Below are 17908 nucleotides of genomic sequence, written 5' to 3'. Positions count from 1 at the left end.
AATACTGCATAATTCCATTTATATGAGGTGTCTAAAATAGTCAAACTTGATGAACGTGAAAGTAGAATGGTGGTTGCCAGGTAAAACTTCCAGGTAATGAGTCATTTTTGTGCAATGGGCACAGAGTTTCAGCTTTCAAGGTGAAATATTCTAGAGATCTGTTGCACTACAATGTGCTTACAATTAACACGATTATACTACTGTATATTTTTCGTTTTTTTTTTTTTTTTTTTTCCGGCTGGAGACAAGGTCTCACTACTTTCCCCAAGCTGGACTTGAACTGTAGGCCTCCAGTGATCCTCCTGCCTTAGCCTCCCAAATTGCTGGGATTACAGGCATGAGCCACCACACCTGGCCAATGGTACTGTATTCTTAAAAATAGTTATGATAGTAAATTTTATGTGATGTATTTTTTGCCACAATGAAAAAATGCTTAGCCCTGTTACTAATTTAGAAAGAAACTGCATCAGCTAATTAAAAATATATTAGGATGTGGCCTATGGTCCTGACTACCCAGGAGGATGAGGTGGGAGGGTCACTCGAGCCTATGAAATCAAGCCTGCAGTAAGCCATGATGGCACCACTGCACTCCAGCCTGGCTGACAGAGCAAAATTCCCTTTCTCTCTCTAGACACACACACACACACACACACACACACACACACACACACACCCCCAGAAGAATCAGCATCTCATGAAACTAGAAAGAAAGGCTCATATGCCCCAGCCCTGACATCTTGAATCAGTCTGCATTTGGCAGGACCCCAGGTGGCTCCACCGCATGTAAAGCACTACCTCATGCAGTGGAGGGAGATCCCAGGATGGTGACTCTGCTCCACAGGGAGAAGCCTCCAGTCCAGATGGGAGCAGCCAGAAGGGCCCAGGAGGGACATTTCCAAGAAGGTAAAGTGGAATATCCAAAGTCTGTAACTTCTTAAAAGAGTAATATAATACGGCTGGGCACAGTGGCTCACCCCTATAATCCCAGCACTTTGGGAGGCCGAGGCGGGTGAATCACCTGAGGTCGGGAGTTCGAGACCAGCCTGACCAATATGGAGAAACCGTCTCTACTAAAAACACAAAATTAGCTGGGTGTGGTGGTGCATGCCTGTAATCCCAGCTACTCAGGAGGCTGAAGCAGAAGAATCCCTTGAACCTGGGAGGTGGAGGTTGTTGTGAGCCAAGATTGAGCCATTGCATTCTAGCCTGGGCAACATGAGCAAGACTCCATCTCAAAAAAAAAAAAAAAAAAAAAAGGCTAGGTGCGATGTCTCACGCCTGTAATCCAAGCACTTTGGGAGGCCGAGGTGGGTGGATCACGACGTCAAGAGATCGAGATCACTGTGGCCAACATGGTGGAACCCCGTCTCTACTAAAAATACAAAAATTAGCTGGGCATGGTGGTACATGCCTGTAATCCCAGCTACTCAGGAAGCTGAGGCAGGAGAATTGCTTGAACCTGGGAGGTGGAGGTTGTGGTGAGCCGAGATTGCATTACTGCACTTCAGCCTGGACAACAGAGTGAGACTCTGTCTCAAAAAAAAAAAAAAAGGAGTAATACAAATAGAAGAAATATCAACATTAATGAGTGCTATTTATAAAATAAACAAAACAAAGGCAAGTATTAACTACAGGAAGAACAAATGTTCAGGAAGTGAAAAGTGGTCAAGCTGACATATGAGAAAATGAGTCATGGAAAAAGAAACAAGGAATGACTGAACTAAACATAATTACTATAGAAATACATTGGGAAGATGAAAGAATGGGAAGAGTGAAAGGGAACAGGTACAATTAACTACTGCATTCACCACTGTGCTGTGCAACAGATAATGGCCGCAACTGAAAAATCAAGCAGTATTAATGAAAGAATTGTATTTAGACATATGGAAGTAAAAGTTGAAAGACTTAGCAAAAATGTTGAAAATTGTTGCCTCTAGGAAGGCAGAAGCTGAGAAGAGGCAGAGAAGACTTGTTTCTCTAGAGAAATCCTATGCAAATATTTGATGTTTTAAATCATGGACAATTAAACTTTGATTAATAAAAACTTAAATGAATTTGAAAATTTATACCTAATGAGAACTGAATTCAACAAGTGACAACTGCTAACTAATATAAATAAGACTATTAAATATATAACATAAATGCATAAATGTGTAAATGACATCAACCTGAATAAAAACATAAAAGAAAATGTCGATGAACACATCTCTGGATAAATAAGTAGCACATGAGTGAATTCCCTACTCCAAGCTCCCTTACTAGTTGCTTTGTGAACCCAGGCAGTTGGAGGAAACAGGGCCCAGCTAGGGTCCCTCATCCTTCTCTTGCTTCCAGGCAGGTCCTGCATCCACTCCTGCTGCAAGGAGGGTTCCCATCCCTGCCTTGAGTCTGTTTCACAGGTGTCACCCTGATGCTGTCTGCCATGACCACCTTACCTGGGTGGGGCTCAGGTTGCCTTGACCAAGAAGTGCATCACCCATCTGTGTGTCCCAACACCAGCAGTCAGGAGGCATCAAGAAACAAGGTGAGGAATAACCCACCTCTTACATGTCCACTTTCCTGGTTCATTTATTCTTAATTAATTCAGTCCACACCTCCCCAGCAGTCACTTTATGCCAGAACCTGACTGACTGGAATTCTTCAAAATCAGAAAACCTCGAAGCTCTCTCTATCCCCTCCCCAGTATCATACTTCAGCTCTGTGTCATCACTGGAAGACTCCAACTCTTCAGGGCAGATGTTCCCCCACACGGTCAGTCCCTGAATGTCGGTGCCAGATGTCCCACCTCCATCCCTCCCTAGTCCTTTCTGTTCTGCTGTGAATCTGTCAGTCATCGGGAATTAGCAGGGAAAGGGGACAAGGAGGGGAGGTTGTTTTCACGCTGCACCAAGGCATTGAGACAGACCTCTCGCTCTCCCTGAGCCTCACACTTTATCCGCTCCCAGACGCATGAAATAAAAGAGACTAGAAATGTCTGTTTAAAGAGTAAACATCTATGGTATAAAATTATGCGCACATAATAGTAGACACAGAGTAATGCATAACAGTGTGACGGGGTGAGGGGACTTCAAGGTGACAAGAAAGCTGGTCCTGGGCTGGTCAGGAGGAGTCATTACCAAGACACTCACTCATAAAGCTCACCTACGATAACCTAATTACTACACATGTAATATATTAAAATATCTTAAAATACAATAAAATAGGCCAGGCACAGAGGATAATATAATAAAATAAAATAAATTAAAATGTAATAAAATAGGCTGGGCACGGTGGCTCATGCTTGTAATCCCAGCACTTTGGGAGGCTGAGGCAGGCGGATCAACTGAGGTCAGGAGTTTGAGACCAGCCTGGCCAACATGGCAAAACCTTGTCTCTATGAAAAATGCAAAAATGAGCCGGGTATGGTGGTGCGTGTCTGTAACTCCAGCTACTCGGGAGGCTAAGGCATGAGAAGTGTTTGAACCCGGGAGGTGGAGGCTGCAGTGAGCCAAGGTTGTGTCACTGAACTGCAGCCTGGGTGACAGAGTGAGACTCTGTCCCCAAAAAAAAATACAAAAACAACAGAAATAATGAACCAATTAATATGGTACAGCTGCAAACACCTCATATCTACTAACACTTTGCAGCATCCAACAACAATAAATAAGTGCTGATATTTTCTCTGTTTCATAGGTCAGGAAACAGAGGGAAAGTGCTGGTGAGATTCAGGCAGGGAGTTGAATCCCGGCCGCCTGTCTGTAGAGTCTAGGCACCCTCAGTGGAGCCAGTGGACCCAGGAGCTGACATCAGAGGCTGAAATCCAAGCTGTGTGGCATCCCTGTGGTCTCCCGTCCCAACCGGGTGTTGATCCAGGGTCCGCAGGCTCACGAGCTCTGGAGAAAAGAGGGAAACGGGTAAATGCTCCACTGGGTGCAGTGTTCTGTTTATTCCCTGAGGACTTTTCTCTCTTCAGTTGCTCCAAGACCAGATTCCCCCTTTCTCTGAGGGAAGATGAGGCCCCTACTTTTTTCTTCCTCCCTCCCTGCTTTTCCCAGCTCCTGCCAGTTCCCTCCCATCACTCCATCAACATCAGCCCCCGCCCTTGCCCACCACCCATCGTGCACGGAGTGAAAGGGCCACAAGACTAAAGGACAAGACCCAAGAGGGAACCCAGTGCCCTCCCCTCCTCTCAGACCTGACCAGTCCTGTTACAGCGAGAGGCCTCCCCAAAGAGAGGCCCTGACCCTTGCTCTCAGTCCCCAGGCCCTGCTCTCCTGCAGAGGCACCTGCACACCAGGGCAGGCCCCGCCCACTGTGGGCTCTGCCCTCTATCTGCAGCTCAGTGCTCCTCCCCTCCCAGCCCTGAGCAGACAGCTCCTAACTGGGAACCCCATTAGGAAGGCTGGGGGGCCCAGCAGGCCCAGCATGGAAAGATGTGGCTGCCAGAGGATCTGCACCTGACGTGACCCTGGGACCCCCACCTTGCTTGAGGAGGCCTGGCCTCTCCTGACCCTCAGCACCCACCGAGGCCTGTGACCTGCTCTTGAGTCACCACTGCTCCTGCCTGGGCCACTTACCCCTGGAAACGCAGCTCCACCCCAGGGCTGCTGCTTGGTGAGGCTGCGAGGCCTTCCTGCTCTGTCCCTAGCAGGGATTCCACCTAGGCCACTGCCCTTGCAACCTACAAGGCATTTTCTCCATGTGGAGTAGGGGAGTCCCCTTAGCCTGAGGCTGCCTCTGCCCACCCTCTGCACCTGGGAACTGCCACTGCCACAGCCACCATCTCCCACAGATTCTCCTGGAGAGGGGGCTCCAAATTTGAGTTCCTGTTTCATTTAATATGCTTTACAACAGCAGTATTAGAGGAAATCCTATTAAGATGGCAGAGCTGAAATTATGAACATCTTTATTGGACATCGCAGGAATTTTGTGGAATTTGAGTTCCTGTTTCATATAATATGCTTTACAATATTAGAGGAAATCGTATTAAGATTACAGAGCTAAAATTATGAATATCTTTACTGGACATCAACATTGAAAGCAGGAATTTTGAGAAACTGGCACATGAACTTCATACCCTTTTCCTGGCCAAAACCCCAGTGACCTATGAGGAAACCATTCCTGCCCACAGGAAAGCAGAACCGACAATTCCTCTACGGGAAACACCACAGGTGAGAGCAGGAGCGACCACAGACCTGCGCTGCCCTGCTGTGGGTGCCTCCTGGACGGGGCCCTCTTGCTGCAGGGCAGGGCATGAATCTTCCCATCTGCTCAGGCCTGAGGGGCCGACTGACAGCGCAATTAGGTTCAAGGATGAGAAACCAGCGCCCCTAACGCTAGACACACAGAAGTGGGGAAAGACTCAGGTCTCCTGGACACCCCAGCCTCTCACTGTCCCCTGCACTGCTTCTGTCTTTGCAGAAACACAAAACTTCCTGCTGTCTCTTTTCATCCCCAGCCAAACAACCTGACTGCGGGGAAATGATTCTGACCGTCCCTTACTCCAAACTTACCAGGCAGTGACTACCTTGAGAAAGGGAAATTGGCTCAGGGAGGGCAAGGTGAGGCCACAGAGCACATAACAAAAACCCAAAAACATGGGCCCTGGGGACTGTGTCCCTCAGGGACTGGAGAAGAAAACACTCCGAGGTGGGATGAAAACAGGGACCACAGCTGCCCTGATGAGGGGCTGGGCCCCGCTCCTCAAATGGCCCAGGAACATCTGCTTATCTACTCATCCATGTCATCTGCAAGGAAACTCTAGGAGGCCAGGTGGTAGGAACCTGGAAAGAGCGGGGCCTTGAGTGGCCCAGAGGACACAATACCCCCGAGAAAGCTCCTGGAGGAGGTGCATGGGGAGCTGCAAAGTGGACAGAGATGGCCATGTGTGCTCAGGACCCTCTCTGTTACAAGGGGTCTCCAAAGGGCTACACAGGCAGGGCCCCCAGGCTGGGCCTCACAGGTCTTTTTCTGGGTGTCCACCCCGATGGCTGCAGAAATAGGGGAGAGGGATGCAGAGAGGAAGGGACTAGGGGCACCGCCTCTACTCAGATTCCTCTCCAGTTTCTGGCCCTCCCCAGATTATAGCCACCTTTACTATTTGCTCCCTCTGAGGCCATGATCATCCAGGCCCTTAGCAATCAGCACGTGATTCCCAGTTCACACCACCTGGATGCGCCCTAGTGAGCCTGAGAGACACAGAGACCAGCATGGGGACAAAGCAGGCACCGCAGCCGTCCCTGCTGCCCACTGCTCACCTGTAGCAGGAGGAGGCCACAGCTGGACATCTGACCCTCGCTTGGGAAGAACTTAGCGGTGTAGATGGAGATGCTGCTCCCATCCCCCTCCCAAATTCCCCAACTTCCATCCCCTGTTCCAGAAACCTTGCCACCAACATGCCTATTTTTGCAGGAGCAATGAGGGGACTCTACTGCCCGGACAGGGGCCTTACCATCTCCAGAAACTGCTCCCTTTACTCACCTGGACCCTCTGCAGCTGATGTTTTCTTCTTACAACAAAGGACATAGAGAATAATAACAAAAATAGCAGCAGCAGCAGCAGCAGCAGCAGCAGCAACAGCAGCAGCAACAGCAAGAACATATGAAATGTCTAGCCATTGACTCTGAAACACCAGCACTTTCCCTGAAAAAAAGTTATAACTTGTTATACACTAAGCAGAGAGCCACAGCCGTCCCTGCTGTCCCTACCCTGGCCTGACCCTCTCCAGGGTCACCCCAGGCTCACCAGAGGGCACAGGGTGAGTGCTGTGATTCCCGCTGTGTTCCATGTAGCAGGCGAACCTCTGCTCCTCGCCTTGGCGAATTCTGGTGGCCACCCAGGTCTGGTAGGTTCCATTCTGATCAGGCAGGACATCCCCCCACTGCTGGGCGTCGTGGTTCAAAGACACCCCATCCTGACGCCAGGTCAGTGCGATATTCCGGGGATAGAAGCCGGAAGCCCTGCATGTCACGGTGATGTTGCCCTCTGAGGCCTCGCCGTGGGTGACGTTCACCATGGGGGGCGCTGGAGAAGAAAGGGCAGAGCCAGTGAAGCCCTGCTCCCCTGTAAGGGAAATGCGGGGAACGGGGCTGCTCCTCTCCACTGTTCCCACTCTGGCTAAAGCCCTCCAGGACCCCTGACCTGCAAGTCTGTCCTCACCCTGGGGCCCAGTTCCTCCAGGCCAGCAGGAGGATGGGCCTTGGGACTGTGGCCTCAAGCTCTGGGATCCCCACATTGATGCTGAGGAGGGGGATGTTGGGGTGGACTCCTGGGTCGTGGGGCCAGGAGGGAACTCTCTGGGATGGGCAGGCTGGGAGGCAGAGGGGGCAGCCCTGGCCCTGAAGGCTTCCTCTCCTGCCTGACACCCGCCACAGGCTCAGGATTCGGTCAGAGGGCCCGCCGCTTTCCCCGATTACAACACTGGAAGGTTCAGTCCCTGACTCACTGTCTTTATCCAGTGGCTCTAACAGGAGAGGCAAATCAGGACACAATATGCCAACAGGAAATGCTTGCATCCATAGCACAGGGAGGGTTTCCCTGGACAGAGATGGGAGGCGGAGGCAACTCTAGCAGAATTGGAGGGAGAGGAGAGCCCCTGGCCAGGGTTGGTACCTGTTCTCCTGATGGCCACCCCGGATTCTAGATATCGCTGTAGTTTCTTCAGGCAGTCTGCCCGCATAGCGCGATAGTGTGTCTTAGTCTTCATGGTATCTTCCTTCCAGAAATTCCTGATGTTCAGAGCCAGGGTCTGAGCTCTGGAGGACTGGAGCTCTGTCCATTCCTGAGTTTCCAGGTTTTGGGAGAGGAAGAGCTCGCCATCGTAGTAGAAATGCCGCAAGCCCCTGGTACTGTTGTCTTCATGGATCTCACAGACCTTAATCTCCTGGAGAGAATGCAAGCCTGCCCCCACCCAGCAGTGACTTCTCCATTCCCGAAACCATCACCTTTCTACTGAAGTGAGGAACTCAGCCCAGGGGGTACCCCTCCCTGGCCCTCCTCCATGCCTCCCTGTGTGGGTTGAGTGCCGGCTCACCTCCCTGCTGGGATCCACTGACCCCCATTTGTCACCCCTAGCCCGAGCCAGATTCAGTGGGAAGACAGGTCCCTGCTCTCTCCCCCTAACTTTTCTGGAAAAAGCCTCTCCCTGCTGCCCACTCTCACCTCCTTTCTGGCCTTTGATATGAGCCAGGGTCATCCTGAGGTCCTTCCCGTTCTCTGTCAAGTCCCCTGTCTCTGTGTCCCAGGTCTTAGCTCCCAGGACATCTTCTGCCCACTGTCCCTGGGGCCTTGCCCTGCGTTTCTGCCTGTCATAGAGCAGGAAGGGCTGACCATCCAGATGTCCCTCAGCGAGAAACCCTGACTGCACAGATCCATCCCGGGACAGCACCGTGACGTTGTAACGAAGACTGTGGAGCTCTGGGGAAGAGGAAATCACAGATGAAACTTCTTCTTGGAAATAATTTCACATCGATGTTTAACACACAGCTCTGCTGTCCCAAGCTTCCTGAGGAGGCAGGAAATGCACACGGGCAAAGGGACAAGAACGAGGATTTCAGATACAAGGAAAACTGTGAGGGTGGGAGGACAGAGGAGGGGACTGACGAACAGAAGAAGGGGGAATGGAGATGGCAAACTTGTAGGCCAGGTGCCAGGACTGGGTGGCCACAAGCCCCCTAAGGGAATAGGGGCCATGGGGTGAGGCTGCCCTGAAGGGGCAAGGGAAGGCAGTGGTGGAAGGAAGGTCTTGCCAGAGGGGACGGGGGGAATGGGAAGGGACTCAGGCTCAGGGGGACCCATGTCCAGTGTGGCTGTGGTGCACAGGTGAGGGTGAGATGGAGGCAAGGGGAGCTGCCTCGAGAAAAGACTCATCATGGGCATGGCGGGGGCAAGGGAGGGGGTGGTCATGAGGCACAAGGGTAGGAAGGTTGTAGCCCCAGGGAAGCTTATAGTGGGATCAGTATCCCAGAGGGGAGCAATGGTGTGGGCTTGGGTCCAAAGTGGAGGAGTGGCATGACAAGGCCCCAGGACAGCAAGTGGGTGGAACAGCTAGTGTCCACTGGGGTGAGCAGGTGACAAACAGTCAGTTGATCTTTTCAGCAAATAGTTCTGGGGGCACTGGTTGTTCAAATAAAATAAAATTGGACCCTTAATTTGTACTATATACAAAAATTAACTCAAAATGAATCAAAGACCTAAACTCTACACTCAAGAACTAAAACCTAAAAATTTCTTAGAAGCAAACATCGGGGATAATTTTCATGACATAGGATTTGACAGTGCTTTCATGGATATGACGCCAAGGCACAGATAGAATAGAAAGAACTGACAAACTGGACTCATGAATATTCAAAACATCTGTGCATTAAAGGGCACAATCAGAGTGAAAAAGCAATCAACCTCTGAAATGAAATAAATATTGCAAGTCATATATCTGATAAGAGATTAGTTTCCAGAATATGTAAAAAAGTCTGACAAAAACAACAAAACAGTCAACCCACTAAAAAATGGGCAAAGTAGCCATGAGAAGCTATGTGGGGGAGAAAAATGGGCAGAAGACTTAAATTGCCAATTCTTCAAAGAAAATATACAAATGATCAATAAACACATGAAAAGATGCTCAATATCAGTAGTCACTAGGAAAATGCAAATCAAAACCACAATGAGATACCACCTCAAACCAATCAGGATGGCTATTATCACACACACACACACACACAGCAAGGTTGGCAGAGAGGTAGAGAAAATGAAGCCCCTGTGTACGGCTTCTATTTCTGGATATATACCCAAAAGAAATACCCAAAATAAATAAATATATACCCAAAAGAAATGAAATATTTGCCAATATCCGAAAGGTAGAAGTAACCCAAGTGTCCACTGTCTGAGGAATGGATAACCGAGATGTGGTACATACATATCACGAGTATTACCCATCTTTAAAAGGAATGAAATTCTGACCGACACTGCAACCTGGATGAACTTCGAAAATATTATTATTATTGTTTTATTTTTTATTTTTTTAGAGATGGAGTTTCCCTCTTATTGCCCAGGCTGGAGTGCAGTGGCCTGATCTCAGCTCAATGCAACCTCCGCTTCCCAGATTCAAGCGATTCTCCTGCCTCAGCCTCCTGAGTAGCTGGGATTACAGGCACCTGCCACCATGCCCGGCTAACTTTTAGTATTTTTAGTAGAGATGGGGTTTCACCATGTTGGCCAGGCTGGCCAGGCTGGTTTTGAACTCCGAAACTTGGGTGATCCACCTGCTTCAGCCTCCCAAAATGCTGGAATTACAGGCATGAGCCACTGTGCCCACCGAATCTCAAAAATATTATAAGTGAAATAAGCCAGAAACAAAAAGACAAACAACAAACATTACATGATTCTACTTAAATGAGGTATCTAGAGTGGTCACATTCATAGAAACAAAAAGTAGAATGGTGGTTACCAGGGGCCAGAGGTAGCGAGGAATGTGGAGTTACCGATTAATGGGTACAGAGTTTTGGGTTGCACAAAAATGTGAATGTAGCTAATGCCACTGAGTATACACTTAAAAGTGGTTAAAACAGTAAAATTTATGTAATGTATACTTTACCACAATTAAACATTTAAAGAACAAGAAATATCAGTCCTATTCAAACTGTTCTGAAAAACAGAGAAGAAGGGAATACTTCCAAACTCGTTTTACAAAGCCAGGAATATCCTGATACCAAAACCAGGCAAAGACACATCAAAAAAAGAAAACTGCAGGCCTATATCCCTGATGAACAATGATGCAAAAATTGTCAAGGAAATACTAGCAAACCAAATTCAACAATACATTAAAAAGATCATTCTTTATGATCAAGTGGAATGTATTCCAGGTATGCAAGGATGATTTAACATACACAAATCAATCAATGTAATATGTCATATCAACAGAATAAAGGACAAAAGCCATATCACCATTTCAATTGACACTGAAAAAGCATTTGATAAATTCAACATCCCTTCATGATAAAAACTCTCAAAAAACTAAGCATACAAGGAACAGACCTCAATATAATAAAAGTCATATATGACAAACTCACAGCTAGTAACATACTGAATGGGGGAAAACTGAAAGCCTTTTCTCTAAGATCTGGAATAAGACAAGGATGACTAATTTTACCAGTTATGCAACACAGTACTGCAAATCCTAACTACAGCAATCAGACAGGAGAAAGAAATAAAAGGCATTGAAACTGGAAAAGAAGTAGTCAAATTATCATTGTTTGCAGATCTTGTGGTCTGATGCTTGGAAAAAACTAAAGACTCCACCAAAAAACTATTAGAACTGAAGAACAAATTCAGTAAAGTTGCAGGATACAAAATCAACAGTAAAAAATCTGTAGCATTTCTACATGCCAACAGAAAATAATCTGAAAAAGAAATCAAGAAACGAATCCCATTTACAACAGCTACAAATAAAATAAAATACTGAGGAATAAACTTAACTGAAGAAGTGAAAGATTTCTCCAATAAAAACTATAAAACAGTGATGTGGCTGGGTGTGGTGGCTCATGCCTGTAATCCCAGCACTTTGGGAGGCCGAGGCAGGTGGATCACCTGAGGTTGGGAGTTCAAGACCAGCCTGACTAATGTGGAGAAACCCTGTCTCTACTAAAAATACAAAATTAGCCAGGCACAGTGGCACATGCCTGTAATCCCAGCTACTTGGGAGGTTGAGGCAGAAGAATCGCTTGAACCTGGGAGGCGGAGGCTGCGGTGAGCCAAGATCACTCCATTGCATTCTAGCCAGGGCAACAAGAGTGAAACTCCATCTCAAAAACAAAAAACAAAAAACACTTATGCAAAAAATTGAAGAGATATTCCATAAAAAATGGAAAACATACTCCATGTGCATGGATTGGAAGAATCAATTTTGTTAAAATGTCCATACTACCCAAAGCAATCTACAGATTCAGTGCAATCCCTATCAACACACTAATGGCATTCTTCACAGAAACAGTAAAAATAATCCTAAAATGTATATGGAACCACAAAAAAACCAGAATAGATAAAGCTATCCTGAGCAAAATGAACAAAACTAGAGGAATCACATCATCTGAGTTCAAGTTATACTACAGAGCTACAGTAACCAAAACAGCATGATACTGGCATAAAAACAGACACACAGACCAATGAAACAGAATAGAGAACCTAGAAACAAATCCATACATCTACAGTAAACTCATTTCCAACAAAGGTACCAAGAACACACACTGGGCAAAGGAGAGTCTCTTCAATAAATGATGCTGGGGAAACTAGACATCCCTATACAGAAGAATGAAACTAGACCCTATCTTTCACCATATACAAAAATCAAATCAAAATGGATTAAAGATGTAAATCTATGACCTCAAACTATGAAACTATAAGAGAAAACACTGGGGAAACTACGATGTTGGACTGGGCAAAGATTTTTTAAGTAATACCCCACAAGCACAGGTAACCAAAGTAAAATTGCATAAATTGGATCATACCAAGTTAGAAAGCTTCTGCACAGCAAAGGAAACAATAAACAAAATGAAGAGACCATCTAAGAATGGGAGAAAATATTTTCGAACTATTCATCTGACAAAAGATCAGTAACTGAAACATATAAGGAGCTCAAACAACTCTACAGAAAAAAAAAATCTAATAATCCAATTTTAAAATGAGCAAAAGATCTGAATAATCATTTCTCAAAAGAAGACATACAAATGGCAAACAGGTATATGAAAAGGTGCTCAACATCATGCACCATCAGATGGGGGCAAATCAAAACTCTTACGATACAACATCCCACCCCAGATAAACTGGCTTTTATCCAGAAGACAGGCAAATAAGGAATGCTGGTGAGGATGTAGCAAAAGGGAACCCTTGTCCACTGTTGGTGGGAACGTAAACTAGTACGATCACTATGGGAACTAGTACGATCACTATGGGAAACAATGTGCAGAGGTTCTTCCAAAAACTAAAAATATAATAGAACTGTCATATGCTCCACACTCCCACTGTTAGGCATATACCCAAAAGAAAGGAAATCGGTATATTAAACAGCTGTCTACATTTCCATGTTTATTGCAGCACTATTCAAAACAGCCAAGATCTGCAAGCAACCTAAGTGTCCATCAACAGACGAATGAAGAAAGAAAATGTGGTGTACGTGTGTATGTGGAGTACTATTCAGCCATAGCGTCATTGGCAAAGAACTGGAGGTCATTATGTGAAGTGAAATAAGCCAGGCCCAGACAGACACACTTTGCATGTTCTCACTTATTTGTGGCAGCCTAAAATTAAAACAATTGACCTCATGGGGAGAGACAATAGAATGATGATTACCAGAGGCTGAGAAAGGTAGTGGGGAGTGGGGGAGTGGGATGGTTAATGGGTACAAAATATAGTTAGAATGAATAAGATCTGGTAGATAGCACAGCCGGGTGGGTACAGTCAATAACAATTTATTGTACGTTTAAAAATAACTGAAAGAGCATAATGGGATTGTTTGTAGCACAAAGAAAGGATAAATGCTTGTTGTGATAGATACTGCATTTACCCTGATGTGATTATTACATATTGTAGGCCTGTGTTAAAATATCCCAGGTACCCCATAAATATATACATATATATCTACTACATACCCAAACAAAAGTTAAAAATTAAAAACAAAGCAAGGGGTGGGAGTGCTGGCCAGAGAGAGAAAACCAAGGTAGAGGGAGAGATTCTCAGCCTGAGGAAGGGCCTGCCAAAAGGAGTAGTGCTGGAGGGGGAACAGTGGCACTGCAAGCAGGCAAAACAGATTTTAGGTATGTGGTGTAGGGAGTGAGAGCCCACTGGGGTCAAGGAACCAAAAGAAAAGAATGAAGGTCAAGGAACAGTTGGCCCAACAGCCTGTATTAGGTCTGTGTTGGGGAGGGGAGATGGGCAGAGCAAGAACTGGAGGGCGGCATGACCATGGTGCAGGAGTGACTGTGGGAGAACTTGAGGTAGGGTGAGGACAGGAGGGGAGGGTGGGGCTTGGGAAAGATGAGAACTTGCTGAGGACCCAAGGCAGCTGGGCAAGAAGTGGGAGCGTGCAAGGTCCCAAGGTGGAGAGGGGCGGAGGGACCCGGGAGGGATGGTTCAGCACCTGTGGGCTGGAGGATGGGGTCCTCAAGAGGGTGAGGCTGAGGATGAAGGAGTGGGGAAGGGGCCACCGTGAGGCAGAGTCCAGAGCAGGCACCTGCACTAGAGAGGAGGGGGCATTTGCACTGCCCTGTGCCCTGCCTAAGGCCCAACTGCCATTAGCACCAGGGCTCCCCTTGGGTGGCCTGGAGGGGAGTGGGATGGAGGGAAGACCCCCAGAAAAAAGGCAGCACCAGAAAGTTAGGGTCAGGGACAATTGGGAGTGGGAGGCATAGGGGCAGCACTGGGTGAAGGCTGCTTGTAGGAAAGGCCCATAAGGGAGGCAGGAGGGACCTTCGGTGGCGGGGGCAGGGGATGAGGGCAGAGGACACCCTAGAAATGGCGACAACGGCCGCGTCCGGCTCCCCGCACCACCGACAGCGCACCTTAGCCCCGCCCTGACAGCACAGCGCTCGCCGCTACCCACCCGACCCCCCGAAACGCCCCGCTGCTCCTGCTCCGCCGAGGACCGCCAGAAACAGCACTCACCAGCAGCGGCTCCCGGACGTGCAAAAGGGAACATGCTGGCCAGAAATAGCACGACCCGGCCCGGTCCCATGGCCCCGACGTCCCCACCCTCTCAGCGGCTCAAGCAGGGGCTAACTGAGCTAATCCCGGGGGAAGGCGCGGCGGAAACTTAATCACCTGGCCCGGCCCCGACCGCTCATCCAATGAAACTGGGGCCCGGAACTTAGGACCAATCAGGAGCGGAGAGGGCGGGGCCACGCTCGGAAGAGAAACTTCCAGTGGGCTGGAGACCTGGGGAGATTTAGAAGGCGGGACTTGGCGCCCAGAAAAGAGGAGCACGCGGGAGCGCAGCTTAAAGCAGGGACGAGCTTCGAGTAGCTGAGAGTACAGCTCCAACTTCATGAGCACGGCCAGGGCCCTGCCCGCCCTCCCGGCATCGCGACCACCCATCCCCACACCCCCACCCCTAGGAGCGCGGGCCTCACCAAGCCCCATTCGCCGGCCGCCCCATCAGACCGGCTCTCACTGGCTTGTTCCTTCCGGGACAGACAACGCGTGGCTATTCTCCCAACACACTCCCTTAACCGCGCACAGTGTCACTGGCAATGAGACTAGTGACCAGATTTGCAGACCTGTTTCCAGATCTCAGCCACCTCTGCCTCTCAGAAGCACCTGCCCCAGTAGAACAGCTCAGACCACAAACTCTCTTAGACGTTTCAGCTTTATAATCTCCTTCTCCTCCCTTTGACTCAAAGCCAGGCCCCCCCTTTCACCCCCTTATATCCTTTAAGTGTCTGTGGTCTCCCAGGGCCGCCTCTCTATTGAGTCCCTGGGTGATCACAGGGCCAACGAGGAGGCTCCCCATGGTTCACTACACCAAGCTCTTTCCAGACTCCCTTTTCCAGCCTGATTTAGGACATCTGTACCTCTGGGACCACAGTCCCCTCCAATGTGTCAGATCTACAAGGACTCTCTACACATCTCCCACCACATCATCCTCTCTTCCTCCTCAGTTTCTCTTAAGAGCATCACCATCCTTGGTCCTTTCTGATTTCCTCTTTCCCCTTCATCTCCGGGAATCAAAGTCAGCTCCTCCAATCCTATTTCAATCCCATAGCCACAATGTTAGTCTAGGCTTTCCCCTCCCTTCAGCCTAGATTACTGCACAGGCTTCCTAAACACTGTGCCTGCCTCACTTACAACCAGAGTGCTCCAAGCTACCCACAGCGCCCCATCTGCTGAATGTCACACATGATGGATGCTTCTACTCTATCATGGAAACCACAGCTGCCACAACCTGCTGTCTGGCACCACCCCCATTTCTCTGGTGACATCTCCCCAGGGTTGCAGTAAAAGTGGGCTCTGGGATCTCCTCACCCTATCCCACCAGGATGCCACTTCTCAAGCAGTTTCCCTCTTCCAGGTTACTGTCACCTCTGACTTGGAACCCATCAGACCGCACCATAGCCTTAAAATCTTCCCAGTTAGGCTGTTCTGAGTGCAGTGGTGTTTACAACTAATTGATTACAATCAGTTATAGATGTCTTTGTTTCTTCTTACTCCCACTGTTTCACTTGACTAGCCTTTAAAAGAAACAGAAAAGAAAAACGAAAAAAAGGAAAAAAATCTTCCAGGGTAGATAGTGGTGATGGTGGCACAACCTTGTGATTATGCTAAAAGACACCGAGCTGTACACTTTAAAAGGATAGATTGTGTGGCATATGAATTCTCAATTCTCAGTAATAAGAATGCTGTCCGGAAAGCCTCTTTCTACTAAGAGAATTGCCTTGTCCCCAATGCGCATCTCTTAGTCGTTGGGACATCTAGGCAGTGGTTTTCAAACCTAGCCACTGCGTAGAACCACCTGGAGAGTTTTAATATCCGTGTTCCCAGGCCACAGCCACAACCTAGGTTGTTAAATCAGTAAACCTAGGTTGGACCTAAATCTCAGTATCCTTTAAAGTTCCCTACATGTTTCCAATGTATAGTCAAGTCCTAGAACTACTGATTTAGCCTGTGGTTTCAACCTTCCTGATAGTACTCACTGTGCCCTGCCTTGAATCTTATTAAATTTTTTTAATTTTTTAAAGAGAGGAGTCTTGCTCTGTCACCCAGTTGGAAAGCAGGGGCATGATTATAGCTCACTGCAGCCTTGAATGTCTGGGCTCAAGCAATCCTCCCACTACAGCCTCCTGAGTAGCTGGGACTACAGGCGAGTGCCACCACACCCAGCTGTCACCTACCATCTTCTACCCTATGAACCCTCCAAGATCAGGAAATGTGCCCATTTCTTCTTTGTCAGCCTCACAAACTTTTTTTTTTAAGTTAAAGTATACCTGCCATTACTAACTAGTCCCCCATGATCCCTAGCCTATACTTTTCTGTGGATTAAAATATAATGTATTTGAGAATTTTAACAATTTCTTAGTTTTCCCATTCACATTCACTGATAATTTATTTTGATCCTCATAATTTAGTGAGCACAGCAGGGACTGGGGTCCTTTCCCCACCTCAGAGAGATTATTTTCACTGCTGAAGATCGTAAGTCTAGTGAGAGACAGAGAGGGAGATGGACCCAGCCCTTCCCTCCACAGTGTCTACCCTCCCTCCAGGACCTTCTCCCTGTGCCAGCTCCAGCAAAGGATCTCATTCAGCTCACCGCCAAAAAAGACTTTTAATAGTTCAATAAAAATAATGAATATGCAAGGTTTGTTCTAAGGCATTTAGAAGTGGTTTCAGGGAGACATGAAGCCAGTCCTCTCCGGGGCTAGGGGAGGCCAAGATGGTCTCAAGCTCCAGGGGAGTTGCTTCTTAGTGCCCAGGCCTGGGCGTCCCTCCCCCACCAAGCCCCCCAGGTGTTCTGTCCAAAGCCCTCCCCCTCCACCCCACCACCAGCCCCGTCTGCTCTGCCCCATCAACTACGTTTTCTCCCTCAGCACTTGCCTTATATACCCCATGCACTCACGAGCATAGAGGCGATTTCCTTCTCGCAGACTTTAGGCGCCACTGCAGGGTCCGGAAAAGAAAGAGAAACGACCCAGCGCGGTCGCTTACATAACCCAGGGCGGGGCTGCGCTCCGCCCCCGAAAGATTTTCTTTTTTTTTTTCGACGGAGTTTTCCTTTTTGTTGCCCAGGCTGGAGTGCAATGGCGCGATTTCGGCTCACTGCAACTTCCGCTTCCTAAGTTTAAGCGATTCTCCTGCCTCAGCCTCCCTGCTAGCTGGGATTACAGGCATTCACCACCATGCCCGGCTAATTTTGTATTTTTAGTGGAGACGGGGTTTCCCCATGTTGGTCAGG

The 17908-nt window shown here is 48.1% G+C and overlaps 1 protein-coding gene across 1 annotated transcript; it reads right to left on the bottom strand.

Moving 5' to 3' along the window:
- Window positions 1-207: 207 nt before the first annotated feature.
- LOC103221769 (MHC class I polypeptide-related sequence B) lies at window positions 208-15011 on the bottom strand. The gene is made up of 6 exons (XM_073005859.1): window positions 14629-15011; window positions 8140-8394; window positions 7591-7878; window positions 6724-7002; window positions 6460-6621; window positions 208-3872 (listed from the first exon to the last, which is right to left on the bottom strand). Exons 1-6 carry the CDS (start codon window positions 14696-14698, stop codon window positions 3745-3747), a joined length of 1182 nt encoding a protein of 393 aa, XP_072861960.1. The 5' UTR covers window positions 14699-15011; the 3' UTR covers window positions 208-3744.
- Between the last annotated feature and the right edge of the window lie 2897 nt (window positions 15012-17908).

This window comes from Chlorocebus sabaeus, chromosome 17 (assembly GCF_047675955.1).
Source record: "Chlorocebus sabaeus isolate Y175 chromosome 17, mChlSab1.0.hap1, whole genome shotgun sequence".
NCBI lineage: Eukaryota > Metazoa > Chordata > Mammalia > Primates > Cercopithecidae > Chlorocebus > Chlorocebus sabaeus.
This window is presented reverse-complemented; position numbering and strand designations above follow the sequence as displayed.

Excerpts from the sequence above, each read along its gene's own strand:
- LOC103221769 (XM_073005859.1), bottom strand. The coding sequence starts at position 14,698 with ATGGGACCGGGCCGGGTCGTGCTATTTCTGGCCAGCATGTTCCCTTTT. Across the intron at positions 8,395-14,628 it reads ACGTCCGGGAGCCGCTGCTG|AGCTCCACAGTCTTCGTTAC; the intron begins GTGAGTGCTGTT and ends CCTCTTCCCCAG. Across the intron at positions 6,622-6,723 it reads CACTCACCCTGTGCCCTCTG|GGAAAGTGCTGGTGTTTCAG; the intron begins GTGAGCCTGGGG and ends ACTTTTTTTCAG.